This window comes from Pan troglodytes, chromosome 4 (genome assembly GCF_028858775.2).
Source record: "Pan troglodytes isolate AG18354 chromosome 4, NHGRI_mPanTro3-v2.0_pri, whole genome shotgun sequence".
Classification (NCBI taxonomy): domain Eukaryota; kingdom Metazoa; phylum Chordata; class Mammalia; order Primates; family Hominidae; genus Pan; species Pan troglodytes.
The window spans coordinates 74,326,674-74,342,698 of NC_072402.2; the positions used below are offsets into that span (position 1 = coordinate 74,326,674).

The 16,025-nt window shown below is 47.8% G+C and overlaps 1 protein-coding gene across 5 annotated transcripts in view; it reads right to left on the reverse strand.

Moving 5' to 3' along the window:
* Positions 1–5,357: 5,357 nt before the first annotated feature.
* Positions 5,358–16,025, reverse strand: part of EGFLAM (EGF like, fibronectin type III and laminin G domains) — a 211,121-nt gene continuing 200,453 nt past the window's right edge. For 3 of the 5 annotated variants that reach the window (XM_016953398.4, XM_001142294.7, XM_003310744.6), the window contains 3 exons: positions 11,975–12,058; positions 7,286–7,389; positions 5,358–6,462 (listed from right to left, as the gene is read on the reverse strand). In XM_016953398.4, coding sequence (XP_016808887.1) covers positions 6,308–6,462; positions 7,286–7,389; positions 11,975–12,058 — 343 coding nt within the window. In that variant the 3' untranslated portion in view covers positions 5,358–6,307. The remainder of the gene's footprint in view (positions 6,463–7,285; positions 7,390–11,974; positions 12,059–16,025) is intronic. The other 2 variants (XM_016953400.4, XM_016953401.4) reach the window with 2 other exon arrangements.

Below are 16,025 nucleotides of genomic sequence, written 5' to 3' on the forward strand. Positions count from 1 at the left end.
CGACCTATTGAGGAGACCTCTTATGAGAGGGACTGGGCCCTGCCTAAAGAAAGTCTCCCCTGGCTTTGAAGAAACAAAGAGCAAGTGAGCCTCAGGTGAGACCACAGCCCAGGCGACACCTTGACAGGGGGAGCTGAGTCCTCTCTATCCTTTATATCCTCACTGGCACTTTGGCCAGGGGCTGGTTTGTGAATAGCTCGTCCTCAGTGAGTGTCAATGAAATGTCAACCGACCTTGTGTGGGCGAGTGCCTGGAGGGGGCAACTACAGTAATCCTTGCGAGGGCCCGCAGGCCATCTGCTCCCCACCCTCCATTCCCCACCCCCAAAGCCTCCCAACCCACTCCCAAGGGCTCCCAGCTTCCAGGCCAGAGGCAGTCACATGGATAAGGCCCCCAGCCTTGGGCACATCCTCTTACCTCTCTAGCCCCGTGTGGAGCTGGAACAGAGATCGCCCAGGCTTCTTTCATTTCTGAGGTGGTGTGAATGTGACCTGGACAAGCAATCGGCTCGTGTTCCACTTTCCACTGTATTAGACAGGGCCCCCCATTTCATTCCGAACCCCCACAGTTGCTCTCTGAACCCCACGTTCAGTGAGAACATGGAATGCTACCGGCAGGGCCGGAAGTCACCACGCAGTGAGCCTTGTGACTCCTGCGGCCCCATACCCCTCTCCTCCCACAGCTCTCTCTGCCTCATAGTCCACTTTCTCTGCCTCCGCTTTCTTTTGGCCAATTTCCTAACAGGGCTTTCCTTAGCTAAGCCCCTGGCCTGGTGCCTCTTACTTTTGTTATTAAGTGAGTATAAACGGCAAATTTCTTGAGCCTCCCTGGCCTTCCTTCGAAGAGACATTCCAACTCAAGTCCTCTGCTAGCCAAGTCAGAACTGCAGCCCCTTGGCAGCAGGCTGTTCGGGGAGGTCATAGCCCCGGGCTGGGCCCTGGCTTGTAGGTGAGCAGCTGGGACATCGGGGGAGGCCATGCCACATGCTGGGAAATTTCTATGCCTCTGGACACCATTTGCATCTTGAGCAAAACTGAAAGACAAGATGGATAAATAGAAAAGAAGAGACCTCCTCCCAGGGGCTGAGACATAATGTTCTCTCTCCCGTCTTTCCAGGAAATGGCAAGTGCTCCTGGGAGCTACGAACTTTCTAGGACAAAGATGCCTCAGCAAGAGCAAGCGGGGAGAAGAGGAGCGGCAGGGGAGGCCTTTCCCAGCTGCCTGCCCTGTTCTTTCAGCTCGTGGCTTGGCTGGGGCGAGGCAGGGGCCCAGGGGAACACGCTGCTGGGCAGAAATAGCTTGCAACCACTCCCCAGGGTTATGGAGGTTATTTGTGGAGATGAAAGCAAAGGAGGGAAGGGAAAAGAATTTAACCTACACCCAGTTGCCCGTAGAGGGGCCTGAATCCCACCCTGCTGGACTAGCTCTTTAGTTTCTGCTTTCAGATTTGCTCAACCCAGAGTCCCTGCAACAGAAGGCCTTTGAAAGAAGGCAGATTCAGGGCTGTGATGAGAAACTGGCATGCGTTGGCAAGCAGACTCTTGGGACCTGGCCTTTGTCCGAATCTCCCTCACTTACACGACTATACTGCAGACGACAGCTAACCCAAGGGAGCCTCAGAATGTCCCTCGACAATGCGGGTGTCCCTGGGCAGACTGCACCTTACCAGAGGTCAGGGTGAGGGCAGAAAAGCTCCACGGGACAGCATCGTGGCTGCGTCCTCGTGATGGGACCATGGGCAAGTCACCCAGTCTTTGTGGCCAGTGTCTGTCTTCCTAAGTCAAATAGGCCATGCCCATCTGCTCCAGCCATCATAGGAGGAGGACTGTTATGAAGATCAAATATGTGAACATTCTTTGACTGTGAGGTTGCGGTGCGGTTACCCACAGGGCCTAGCCCAGAAGCCAGCTGATGCTGTTGCATTGGATTAGTCATTTTGCTGGCCCGAACATAGCCACCTGTAAGCTGGAACTTCCTTACGGCAGCCTGTCACTTCCACGGGACCCACCAGCTTAAATGCCGGCAGCCCTGGGACTTCTGGCCTCACAATGGTTGAGGTAGGGCTGCTTACATTTCCCTTCTCTGTTTAGCGTGTGCCGGATAAGTCCCTAGTTCGGATACCATCGGACGACCCACATCTCCATGTTGACAAATAACGTGGGAGTGGGCTAAAGCTGTACGACCCCTGATTTCAGATTCTAATTTTGATTCCATGCTGGCAGCTCTCTCCCCACTGCAGGGACAAAGTGCTGGAGAACGTCGTTCCCGCCTTTGATAAGCTAATCTTACCCCCTTCTCAGCTAAGGGTCTGGGCGGTGGTGGGCACGCCCGGACTGACCCCCAGCTCCAAGGGCAACTACTATGCGTTCCTGGACTGGGCAGGAGCTGGAAGAGGCAGGGAGGAGGTGGGAAGCGGCTCATGCCTTGTCCAGGCTCCTCTCCTAAAGTATTGTCTTTCCACTTGGAGCTGGAATTCTCTGCCTTTATTTTCTTGGAGCTGGGCCTCTGCAGGCTGCCCCTCAGTCATTCCCTCCCAGGAAGAACAGCCTTCTGGGGTGGGGGTTGCTGTCGGAACTCAGAGAGGCTGGGGGCCCCTCCTACTGCCTATTCTTCCTCCTTTGGGAACTCACAGTGCTAAAAACAAGCTTTCTGAGAACCATATTTTTCTGGGTTAAAGGTGAAAAATGCAGCGTTTCCTCCAAGTGGAAAGCCCTGGGCCTGCCAGCTCCAGCTCCGGGCGCTTTTCCGAGCTCCTTCCTCCCACGCAGGGAGGGGGCAGCAGCTCCTGCAGGGCCAGCGGAGGAGGTGGGCAGGGAGGAAGGAGAGGGGGCAGCAGCAGGAAAGCGCCAGTGCCCGTGCCAGCAGGGCAGTCTGTGTGTGGACACCAGCCGTGCCTGTTTGTGTTGGAGGGCCGGGAGACGGGAGCGGGACTGGGTCAGGAAATGAAAGACAAATACCAGGGTGGGAGAGTGGCATGGCCTTCAGAGCAGCGGGCAGGCCGGGGCAGCTGCCTGGGCAGCCGCAGGAGGGGGACACAGAAGACCCCACAGACCTTCCTGAGAGAAATCCTGAGGTGGGGCCTCCAGGAACATGCAGGGTTATGGGAGGCCATCTTAATAGGAAAAGCAAGGACATCCTCACCCCACACCCGGTCACCCTTGCTTCGAACATGTGGGAGGTTCCGGGGAATTTCCTCAGACCCTGATTGTGGGAGAAAAGCTTTTCAGGATCCCGTGCCCCACTCCATCCTTCGTCCCTAGGACAGGGACTGCTGTTAGCCTCTGAGTTCCCTGGCGACACCCCAAACCTTTCTCTTCAGCCAAGAGCCTGGCCAGCCTTCAACATGCTCTCCCCACAGCGGCTACCCAAAAGCCAGGCACAGATCCCATCTTCCAGCCGGTCCAGTCCCTCCTCCTCAGAACAGCAACAGGGCCAGCTGCCAAGTGTCAGGGAGCATGTGGAAGGAGGGCAAGGGGAAGAGAGGGCACCGCATTGCGATGGGGGAGGGCGGGTGCTGCTCGCACCAGGCCTGGCCTGGCTGGGCACTGAGAACATCATGGACCTTGCCTCCAGCCCCAAGGGTTAAAGAAGGTCGGAGAAGAGCTATGGCCAGGAGGTCACGGCATCCCTACTGCACCCTGCTGTGAATGACATAGGACTTGCTGGGGTAGACCGATTGCATCAGCAGTGACGCTTTTCCACTGCTCCTGAGTCCATGCCCTCCACCAGGCAGCTTGGTAGTTCTCTCATGCTGGAGAAGAGCCCATATGTCACGTGGGGGCCGGCCCGTTTCTTCCTCTCTTGAATCCACAGATGACTGGGGTGTGGCAGTGCCAAGCCGAGGCTGTGAAAGGCCTTCCACCTTTACTCTCGTGTCGTGCCCTCCCCCATTGTTAGGAGAAGGGCATGCTCAGGCCAGCCCATTAGCCCAGGAGCAGGACAAGGAACACACGGAGCAGACACAAGCCACCTCACCAACCCAGCCAAGGCTGTCCTGAATTAGCAACCCTGACACGTGTGAGCAAGTCCAACGGACACTGGAAGATCCACCTAGTCAAGCCCAACCAAGATTGGCAGAGCTGCCAAGCTCACCACTTAAGGCGCATGAGGAATAAACACTCGTTGCTGTATGCCATTGCAGTTTTGTGATTTTTGTTATGCAGCATTATTGTGGCCATGACAACAGATACACACAGAGAGACAACAGGACACCCAGGAGCCTACATGGGATACACTGTCTCTTACCCTGTCCTCTGACCCTGAGCCTCCCAGGTCACCAGCTCCTCTTGGGTCCCTCCACTCTGCTGCTCTCTCACCTGTCAGATCCCTACTCCCCTGACCCTGTCATCACGTCACTCTTCTCCCCTTAGCCTCATCTGCTTCCCACCCAGAGGCAAGTGGTTCTACTCCCAGGCCTGCATCCCTGAGTCATTGCATTTTTCTCTGGATAACACTTTCGTGGAACAACAACTCATTAGCAACAGCTCTTCTAGCTTCAATTCAGCTGAATGGCCTAAGATCACAATGATATGTATGGCTGGAGGGAATCCATCAAAATGGCCTGTAAAAGCAACTCCATGACATCTTGGGAAGCACTGACCCCAGCAGTATCAAAGGAAGAGGTGTTGAGGCAAGGGTGTCTGGGAGGTGGAGGACCCACTTTCTACCATGTGGCCTTTCTCCAGATTGCACTCATATAAGATTATGTGTCTAGGAGTGGATGATGATGATGATGATGATGATTACCATGATTCCTCTGGGAGAAAGGATCCTGGCCATCAAAGCTTCCCAAAGACAGGAGATTGGGGCACAAAGTGAACCTCTCTAGTTTATTCATCTTTTAGAATTACATTATGTGCTTAAAACTGTGCCTTGCACAAACCCCAAAAGTCTTTGCTGAATGAATGCTGCACAAACAAATGTAGAGCCGAGACTGGGACTAATTATAGGCTCTTGCATAAGTTAGATCATATTTCACCCCCTCTTTGGGGGCAGTGTTCATCTCACCTTTCCCTTAGTAAGTCCATCATGGGGATCTGCCAGTGAACCAGCTGTCTCTGGGGTCATGTGCATGCATAGTAAAGGGACACAGCTCATGGTACAGAAGGAGGAAGTCCTGTTTCTCTGGTTCTCACCCAGATGCTCAGACCATCCTGACAGCATGTCCCCCCACCCCTGCACAGCCTTGGGAACACTGATTGTATTAGTGTCCATTGGTATGAACCTGACCTCCGCAAAATCAGTAACACCTCCATAAGTGAATGAATGAATGAATAAGTTCTAGCTTTGTCCCCTTTATTCAAGTTTACTATAGATACTCCCCCCCACTCTTAAAACAAAAATGACAGTAACCTACCTCGGTAACACATGTTCCTTTTAATCTGCTTATCTTGGAAAGCTTCATATTCATCCTCTTGAGCCGTCAACATTTACCAAAAGAGAATGGTCAGCTCCCCAAGTTGCCCACCCAAGTTACCTATCCATTCCACTGACACCACAAAAGGCCCAAACAAGTCTCTCTTGGGAGAAATTTTTAGGAAAGGTGTGCAAGAATTCAGAGTCATCCACCCAAACTTCCAAAAGTATACTGTGTGGACAGTCTGCAGCTATAAAAATATACACATACAAAAGTACAGCTACAAAATCATGGGGGCTCAGCTCCTTAACTGCATTATAAAAAGTAGGGATTTCACATTCGAGGTAAGCTCTGGGGAAGGGGGCCACATTATGATTATGATTCTGTGTTTGATCTCCTTCCATCTTTATTTTTATGGACTAGTCAGAACACAGTGAACCAGCCAGTGAGGAGTGGAAGGGGTTAATCCGAACAATCCAAGGGCCAACGTGGGAAATGTGAAGTTCAAGGTCACACAGTCATTCTGCTGTCAGGAAGAGTGTCATGAGTCAGGGAAGGAGAGAAGTATTTTAATAGTGCCCTGTGGGTTTCTTTCTCTCTCTCTCTCTTTTTAATGTACTATGAATCACAACACAGTCATTGAGCTATAGCAGACAGGCTCTGGAATTTGCATTGATGTGTGATCTCTGGCAGCCGCTACATATTCAATGGACAAAGTCCGATGCTTCCTACACAGAGAATTCTGCTGGGTCAGCTCGCGGAGTGTCAGCAGGAAAGGCCACCCAGGGATGCCTGTCTTGGTTCTCAGTTTCTCATCAGTGTGTACTTTCTTCTTGGTGAGAGGAAACACACCTGGTCCCTGGGCCTCTGCATATAGCATCAGGCAGGGTCTGAGGGCCCCTGGGATTCTCAGAATAGAAGGCTCTGTCCCTTGGACAAGGCCAGCTGGTGTTACTTGGCTCCACAAGTGTTGATGTTTTTCCCATCCACGGCATCTTCCACGAGGGAAATGTGGTAATCGGTGGACAGGGTGAAGTGAGAGATACAGCCCACGAGCCCTCTCATATATTGCCTGTTAGTGTGCAGAGCAATTTCCTTCATTCCACCTGACAGGAAGCAAGAGGGAGATGAGGTGAGCCAAAGGACAGGTGTCAGCAGGGCAACAAGGTCGGGGTTCCAGTTTGGGGCACTTGAATGGCTGCTGACCAAGGCATCCCTTGATTCATGGGACATGTGAGGGCTGTGGGCCCCTTGAGCTGCTCGGTACCTCACCTCTCTCAATTTTATAATTATCCTTGAAGGAACAGATAGACTTGGATCAGTTTTCACACAATCAAAAGCTATAAATTCATTCCTCATGTGTGATTTCTGGCCCAACTGACCACCTTGAGACCAAATAGTGTCTAGTAAATTTTGAAGTGTGGTATAATGTCAACAGAATGCAGTGTGTAGTTAGAAGTGATGTCATCTTAAACCAAAACAAATGCACTGATGTCGAATGCTTTCAATAGAAAATATCATATAGATAAAAATAGCTTTTCATTTTTATGTGTCTGCACTAGTGAATTAATTATAATAAGCCATTTACAGAAATACTAGTCATTCTATTCTGCAAGGGGAAAGAAAGACAGGTCCCGTTTTGTCAGAGAGAATTCATGGAGCTATATTTAGCAGGTTCCTGTTCTATAAACAAGAAAAGCCTGGTTTTCCTGGTGGATCTGTCCAAAGCATAAAAGCATCGAAGGGAGCCCTTCCTGCCCCCTCAGCCATGAGTCAGCAGTTCAGAAAATGAAAGAATGGAATATCTGGAGGGCTTCCTGACTTACAGGTATTTGATCCAGCAAAGTACACAGCCTCGGCACAGCAAATGGAAGACTAACAAGAAAAGCACTGGCCTAATTTTGCTTTGGTCGAGGGTCGGTCACTTACCCACATACAGAGCTCCATTGATGTTAAGCTGCCGCATCATACCTGGGGATTTGCCTGTTCTGGCTCCATAGTCATCCACGGTTATCTTTCCTGACTGGCCATCCCTGCAAAACACCAAAACAAAAAAGAACAAAAAGCCTGGCATTTTTGGAGTTCATTCAATCATTCATTCATTTCAATACAAATGTATTAAAGGACACACTATGTGCCAGGTACCGTGCTAAATGATGGGGCTGCAGAAACCAAAGCAAAAAGCAAATGTGTGGCCCTCAGGAGCCTGTGGTCTACTGAGGAAGACAAAAAGTCAAACTGTGAATGACAACACAGTGCCAGCACTCCACGGTGAAGACCACAAGGGTGCTGTGGAATTACACCAGAGGAGCAGCGCCTAACTTAGACTAGAGAGAGGACAGTTATTAGAGAGATGGTCAGAAAAAGCTGCTCAGAGGAGATTCTGTCCAAAATGAGTCTTGTAGGCTGGGTAGGTAAGTCAAGTGAAGGAGAAGGTTATGCAAACAGAGAAAGCAACAACAGCAAAGAGAAAGAGCAGGGGTTAGCACAGATGGAACTCACAGAACACTGGGGCTGGGAAAGGTGAAGCCCCAAGCAAACGGTCAACCGCTTGTAAGGAGTTGAGAATTTATCCTGAAGGTGACAGCGGGCCAGGGAAGAAATTTCAGGTGAAGCCCAGGGGAGGAGAGCTTGTGGCGAGGCATGGGAAGCCATGGGGAGCTGGGATTCTAAGTACAATGAGAAGCCAATGAAGCAGTTTTTGTAGGTATAAGATCATTCGATGAGAAGACTGGCTCAGAAGTTTCTGTTATTTTATTTATTTTATTTATTTTATTTTATTTTATTTTATTTTATTTATTATTTATTTTATTTTATTTTATTTTATTTTATTTTATTTTAATTTTATGAGACGGAGTCCCGCTGTCGCCCAGGCTGGAGTGCAGTGGTGCGATCTCGGCTCACTGCAGGCTCCGCCCCCCGGGGTTCACGCCATTCTCCTGCCTCAGCCTCCCGAGTAGCTGGGACTACAGGCGCCCGCCACCTCGCCCGGCTAATTTTTTGTATTTTTTTTAGTAGAGACGGGGTTTCACCACGTTAGCCAGGATGGTCTCGATCTCCTGACCTCGTGATCCGCCCTCCTCGGCCTCCCAAAGTGCTGGGATTACAGGCGTGAGCCACTGCGCCCGGCCAGTGGCTCAGAAGTTTCTAAAGGACCCACAGAGCCCTAAAGTGACTCTGAAGACAGGAAGAGGGAGGTGTTCATTGGTGGCAAGGGCTTTGTAGTTTTCAAAGCTATTTTTCAAACCTATCCAGCCCCATGAGCCTTGTTCAAGCAAATACATTTGCTTCTATAGCACTAGGGGGTGGACTCACTCAGGCTTCACTTCTTGATAGCAACTCTTCTAGAGATTTACAGAACTTTCTCTTGTTCTGTCCCCATCTTTGAGACCACAAACTTCCCATTTGGGAAGTGCTTTCTTAGAATCCTGTATCTGAATGCTGTGACAGGCAGAACCCGCAACAGCTTGCCTTGCTTGCCCTGCCTTTAAAAAAAAAAAATTAATTACTCTAAAATATTCCATTTTTTTCTACTTACTCTAGTTCATAAAGTCTAAGAGTTTTTCATTTTTTATATCTAAAATGAAGATATACCTTATAATCAATGGCATCTTAGATTTGAAAAAATGTGGTATCACCTTCTAGCATAATAACATGCTTCTTTATCATGTTTATTACTTATTGTCTGTTGCTTCCCATTAGAATGCAAGACCATCAAGTCAAGGATGTTAATTTTCTTCAATGAGGTATCTCCTGTGTCTGGAATGATATAAGGCTCATCCCAGATGATGAATGAACAGTGAATCTGTGGAGCTTCAGCGTCCTCACCTAAGATGGGAATAGCTATGCCCATCTCCCAAGATTATTGTGGAGATCAGATGTTATGCGTACAAAGCACAGGGCATGATACCTGATACACATCTTGCTCTATAAAGACTGGTAGAGGAGTGTGTTGTTATTGTTATCAATATCATTATCATTTTTATCCATAAAATGAAGATTATAAAACCTAAGTTGCTGTGAATATTGAGACAAAGTATGAAAAGTACCTGGCAACTGGAGATGTTTAATAAACTGGAATTTATTTTCTCTTTTCTGCTGGGATTAATGCCTGCAAGAGCAGGATGCCCCAGAGCAAGACACTGTCCAAAGCAAGGCCCCCTGGGCAATCTCCTTTTCATTGACACTCCTATCTCTAACCCTGGAGCCTGCTACAGAGAATTAAGGTATCTGCTCAATCCTTCTTGCCATAATTGATATCCATGGCCTTGACCCAGTTCCCCCTGAGAACTCTTCCCTTCTAGGCCTGTCTGCTCACAACTCACAGTATCTGCTGGAATCCTCCCATTCATCTAGTTCCTGGGCTCGACTCCTTCTGTTCAGCCCTCATTGCAACCTAAGACCCACCAGGAGAGGTATCCATGATGCCAACAGGAAAAGCCAAGTCTGCTAAGCCATCTGCATGGTGCCCAGCTTGACACTCTGACATGTGAAATTCTTCCTGTAGAACATTCCACTGCCTTATCCCTCCCAAACATCTGAAATCCTAGCTTTGGGTGGGTTTCATCATGGGGTAGTATGGAAAGGGCTTTGAGCTGGGATTCTAATCTTGGCTTTTCCCACAAACAGTTGTATAGTCTAGGGGAAGATCATTTAACATCAGTTTCCTTAGATGTCTAGGAAGTGCCTGGTATCCTCACCAGTGTGTATCTTGATACACATAATCAAACCCCAACAACAACTGGGAAGGCTTAAAAATTATTCCACAATGTGTGAGTATTCTACCAATGATCTCCACCCAAGGAAACTGGGAGAAGGGTGTTGTTCCCTGATGTTCCCAGGGTGGGGATTTGTAGGGATCAAGTGTGGTTAGAGGTAAAGAGCTCAAGCATTTCATATTCCTTTGGATGTCTCTGGCCAAGCCCCTTTAAAGATGGGTAAGAGGCAGAAATGAAGAAGTTAGAAGCCATAGAGTTTGGAGTATTTTGGAGTTAGGCTGGGCTCTGAATTTTTAACTTGTAGTCTAGAAACTATTTGAAATCCAAGCATGTGGATATTCGTGATGGGACAACATTTCTTTTTTCAGAAAGTTAGAGTTGGGACTTCATCAAAATCACCCTCTGTCTCAAGGGCTTTCTAGACCATCTGGGAAGCTGAGAGGCACAGATCTGCCTCTGTATCCCCATTTCCTCTAGGGTTTCAAAGGCAGGCCCAGCAGCCAGGGGTTGGGGGCCCAGCAGCCAGGGGTTGGGGGCCCAGCAGCCAGGGGTTGGGGGCCCAGCAAGGCTCTCCCCATTGCAGCCTATATGGGAGCTGAGTAGGAAAGTAGCCATGGTGGGCGCCATGTTTTCCAGGCCTCACTCATGACTTTACCCACTGGCTTCCCCAGAAAGGGTTATGATAAATTCTCAGGGAACCCCAACCAGACCTTCATTTCAGCTTATCTTCTCCTGGGACCTTCATCTAACTTGCGAGATTGACATTTCTAAGTTTCAGCCTGCTATTTCGTTTCTGAAAATATGTTGTTAGAAATATGGACAAAGGTATTAATAGTAAAACTATTATATAAAGAAGAGCAAAGGAATGATTCATCCAAAGTTAATCAGAAGTCAGGATGGTGATTACCTCTGTGATGGGGGAGATATGTAATTGGGGCTGAGTGAAATACAGTCAGGTTCTAAGGTTTAGGTAATGTGTAAAAAAAAAAGTGGCCAGGTGCAGTGGCTCATGCCCGTAATCCCAACACTTTGGGAGGCCAAGGTGGGAGAATCACTTGAGGCCAGGAGGTTGAGACCAGCCCTGGCAACATTGCAAGGCAGATGGTGCACACCTGTGGTCCCAGCTACTCAAGAGGCTGAAGTGGGAGGACTGCCTGAGCCTGGGAGGTCAAGCGAGGCTGCACTGAGCCATGATGACACCACTGTACTCCAGCCTAGGTGACAGAGCGAGAACCTGTCTCAAAACAAAACAAACAAAAAAAAGCCAGAGGGAGGGGGGAGGATTGCCTGTACAATGAGATTTGAAAGTCTTTTTTTTTTTTTGAGATGGGGTCTCACTCTGTCACCCAGGCTGGAGTGCAATGGCATGATGCTGCTACCTCCACCTCCCAGGCTTAAGCGGTCCTCCCACCTCAGCCTCCCGAGTAGTTAGGATTACAGGCGTGTGCCACCACACCCAGCAAATTTTTGTATTTTTTGTAGAGACAGGGTTTCGCCATGTAACTCAGGCTGGTTTCAAACTCCTGAGCTCAGGTGATCCACCCACCTCGGCCTCCCCAAGTGCTGGTATTCCAGGTGTCAGCCACCATGCCCGGCCCAAACATTCTTTAAAGTCCACATACACTGAACTCTCAAGGTTCTTCCAGTTCAGCCATCAAAAGGTTTCTTCTCCAGAAGGTTACTGCTTAATGAAGGTTTGGGGGTTCAGTTTCCCTGGCCTGTTAGTGTCAGTGTAGGGCACAGCAGGAGTTGGTAGAAAATTCCCTGAATGCCCTGGATCAGGGGTACTAGGATGCCAGGCAAAGTTGGGGAACAGGACAGTGGGACTACAAGGGAACTGGACACCACATCCCACCACTGCTCAGCTCTGGCTCTGCCTCATGCTGCGGGAGGGACTCACCTAACGGCCTTAACTCGGTGCCACCGACCATCGTTGAAGGAGCCATTCACCATGATGGATGCCACACCACTGCCCAGGTTATAGCTAAGGCATTGGAGAAGAAGAAGACAGAGAACAGAATAAAACACTGAGGCATAAGCAGACATGGTTCACAGACGATTCTCAGGGCAAAAGTTCTTTGCAACTCAGAGTGCAGTTTCCTTAACAGAAAACAAGAGTGTTATAAAAGTTGTTGGGTTTCCAGCCTGGTTCATGAAATTAAAAATTATTAAACTTTTAAATTATGGTAAAATATATGTAACATAACCATGGCCATCGTAACCATTTTTAAGCATACAGTGCCGCAGCATTAAGTACATATTCATATTGTTGGGCTGGCAATTTCCAAAACTCATCTTACAAAACAAAAGCATTGCATTAAATAATAACCCCTCATTCTTCCCTCCCCCCAGCCCCTGACAACCAGCCTTCTACTTTCTGACTCTATGGATTTGATTCTTCTACATACCTCATATGAGTGGCATCATAGAGTATTTGTCTTTTTTGTGACTGTGACTGGCTTAATTCACTTAGCATAATGTTATCAAGATTGTTTTTTAATGCCCTCATGTAAGGCAACATCAGTACTAAAGTATCAGGAATAACAAGAAGGGCTTTATCATGTGTAATGTTTTATACTATGTTACGATGATGGTCTGCCCCCTCCCTCCACCCGCCAAATTCATGTCTACCCAGAGCCTCAGAATGTTACTTATTTGAAAATAGGGTCTTTGCAGATTCATTAGTTAAAATGAAGTCATACTGGATTAGGGCAGCCATGGATCCAATATAACTGGTATCTTTATGAGAAGAGATTTGGACATGGAGCCAGAGACACACAGAGACAGGGAACGCCATGGGAAACTGGAGGCAGGGACTGGAATGGGGCATCTCCAAGCCAAGGAATGCCAAGGGCTGCCAGCCACCACCAGAACCTGGGGGACAGGCATGGAGCCGATTCTCCCTGAGACCCTCCAGAAGAAGCCAACCCTTGCACTGCATGGTGGATTTCTAGCCTTCAGAACTGTGAGAGAGCCCACTTCTATTGTTTTAAGCCACCTAATTTGTGGTCATGTATTATCAGAGCCCTAAGAAATGAATGCATCTGTTTTCACTTTTTTTAAAAAAATGAACATTGCAGAGTAGGGTGAGCCCCAGAGAGATTAAGGGAATTTGCCTAAAATCACAAACCTAATGTAGAACTTGAACTTGGTGTATCCTCTGCCCTTATCCATTTAACTCTGCTATCAGGTTTCTCTAGTGGCTTCCTATTTTCTATTTCAGTTCCCAGATACCCCGATACCATAAGGGTTTCAGAAAACATGAACATGTTGTTACCAGAGAGAAATATCCCCCTTAATCCAGTGTTCATTCAATTATTCTAATTAAATTTAATTCGACAAATATTTAGTGAGTGACTACTCTAGCCCGGGCACTGGGCCAACTGCCCAGACTTTCCCTGGATAATACAATAAAGCCTAGGCCATCAAGCTTTTGAAGGGAAGAATGTTCCACCTGGGATGACTCCCTCCTCATTTTGTAAGAGGACATATCTCTCCTTCACCTCATTGCCCAAGAGAGAGGGATGTCGAGAGAAAATCTGGATGAGTTAACAAGCACTGGCATGTACTCATTCTGAGAAAACAGCAAGAATAGAAAGTGCTTGGCTTTCTCCAGAGAAAGCACCATAGGTCATTCCTTTAATAATGGAGGCTCAAAGAACTCACACAGCCCATTGACATTTAACCAAGAATAGGACTTGGGGTGACTTGACAAACCCTGGTACAAAGCTGCCACTCTGACCCTGAAAAGTCCACTGTTTTCTAATGAGTTTTCCCACATCAAGTACCTCCTTGTATAAAGCAGCCTGGTGGCGGAATTTTGAGATTTCATGATTTGGTGGCTAAATACTTCTTGAATGAATAGGAAGTAGGGCGAGTTGCTGGTGGGCAGAAACTTAGCTGAATTACTATCTATGGCCGTTCTGAAAGGCAGCGTGGGGTGATAGAAAGAGCACGGACACTCAGATTCAACGGACCTGCCTTGATCCCCAGACTCGCTAGTTAACAGCTCTGTGACCTTGGGCAACTTGCTTCATATTCTCATCTGTCAAACGGGGATAATAATCCCTTCCCTGAAGAATCCTAGGGAATGCTAAGTAACATGACATATGTAGGAAGCACTGCACATCGTAGGAGCCAAATGAAAAATCCCACCACTCCCAACAGAGGCAGCACTTATTGCAGCTTGGATACGGGGTTGACAATGCACCCCAAGGGACTGGTAGGAAGGAGAAAGTTGCCACCAAGGCTTGAATATGTCACACCTCTTCTGGAAGACTAGCCATGCGTGAAAGTAAGCCAACAAGCTGTCAATATATAACCAAAGCAGTCCGGAACATCCAGATCTCAGAATCAAGGTGATCTGGCTGTGTACGTGAAGGGAGGCTGGATTGGAACATGATTGTGGTGCAGTGAATGAAAACCTTTTCAGTTGTCTAAGAGCCCATCTAGACAAAGGGTGCCCTTCCTTCTGTTCTGCAGCCCGACAACTCTCCTGTTCAGGCCAAGAGCCAGAATGTGCTCTAGGGAGTCAACCGTGAACCTGGCAGACAGGAATCCAGCCATCACTGTGGGAGGGGGCAACTCAGTTGGCTTCTCCATGGCCCGATTCCCCAACCCTTCAATTCCATCTGATTTCAGACCCTCCAAAGAACCTCCCGCTTCCTCTGACGTGCTGATACTCACCCTGGAAAAACTCCCTCGTGTATATAATCATAAATGACCAAGAAGAGTGGTTACCTTCACTGGGAGAAGAATGAGGGAGCATTTTTGGGTGGTGGACATGTTCTATATCTTGTTCTGGGTGATAGTGATTCAGTGTTTACATATTCTAAATGTATCAAGCTCTACACTGAACAGGTGTGCATGGCATGGAAGGTATGCCTCCGTATAAAAATGTAGAAACAAACAGATATAAGAATGTATGTCTAACTTCTCTACCCATGTCTTGGGAACCTGGTTGCCATGATGGGTTATTCTGAGCCACTCAGCTTGGTGTGCACTAGAGGCTGTGAGCCAGAGCACCAAGGTGGGCCACCCGGAAATACCTTCAGGTGAGGCCTTTTGGAAACCACTCGGCCACCTTCCTGCTTTCCTGTGGTGGCACTTTTAATCATGCCCCCTTTAAATCGTAGCACAAGGCACTTTGCTAATGTCAAGTCTCTTCCCCCTCTTCGTTGCATGAAGATGTGATGAGGTGAAACTAAGCGGGCAGTGTTCACTGTGAACAGTCAAGCAATGTTCACAAACCCCACCGGTGGTAGGTTTTATGCCCCACATACAATCACAAAACAAAATGAAACAAAACAAAAACAAAACAGAAAACAGAAAAACACACTCATTTTCACTGAGCACTTTGATTTCCTTATTTTTTCTGCTAAATCTTGCACCAAAACTATAAATATATATACATACATACATTTTTAGAATCCCATTGTTTTTCCCTATTCTCTGGCAGAAAGCCTTTAAGCACTAAATTAGCCAAAGAACCAGCTTTTAGGTAAAGAAAGTCATGAAAGTTGAGACTATATTTTATTATCTTAGGGTTCCTCTTCCATCTGCTTTGAGCCTGGATCAAACACTGAAACCTCAAGAACGATTTGTCTGCTCTGTAGAACAATTCACTCTCCAGACTGCACAGATCTGTGCCCCTTGGGGGCAGGGCCCGTGACTTATTAAAAATAACAATAACAATAATAAAAATAAGAACTACATTTTAATAATAACTACGTGTTCTCTCTCTGAGGTAAAGGCTTCTAAGACTCAGAAAATGCTTGAGCAAGATTCATAATTTTTCTTATCATTAGCATTAATTAGCTACACCAGACCCCACACTGAACCCCTTACATGAATTCATTCATTTAATCTTTACAGCGAACCCTGTCGTTTTGCAAGGAGGGGACAGAGGCTGAGATTTAGGTAACTTGCATGAGCCCACGTGGGGGATCAGG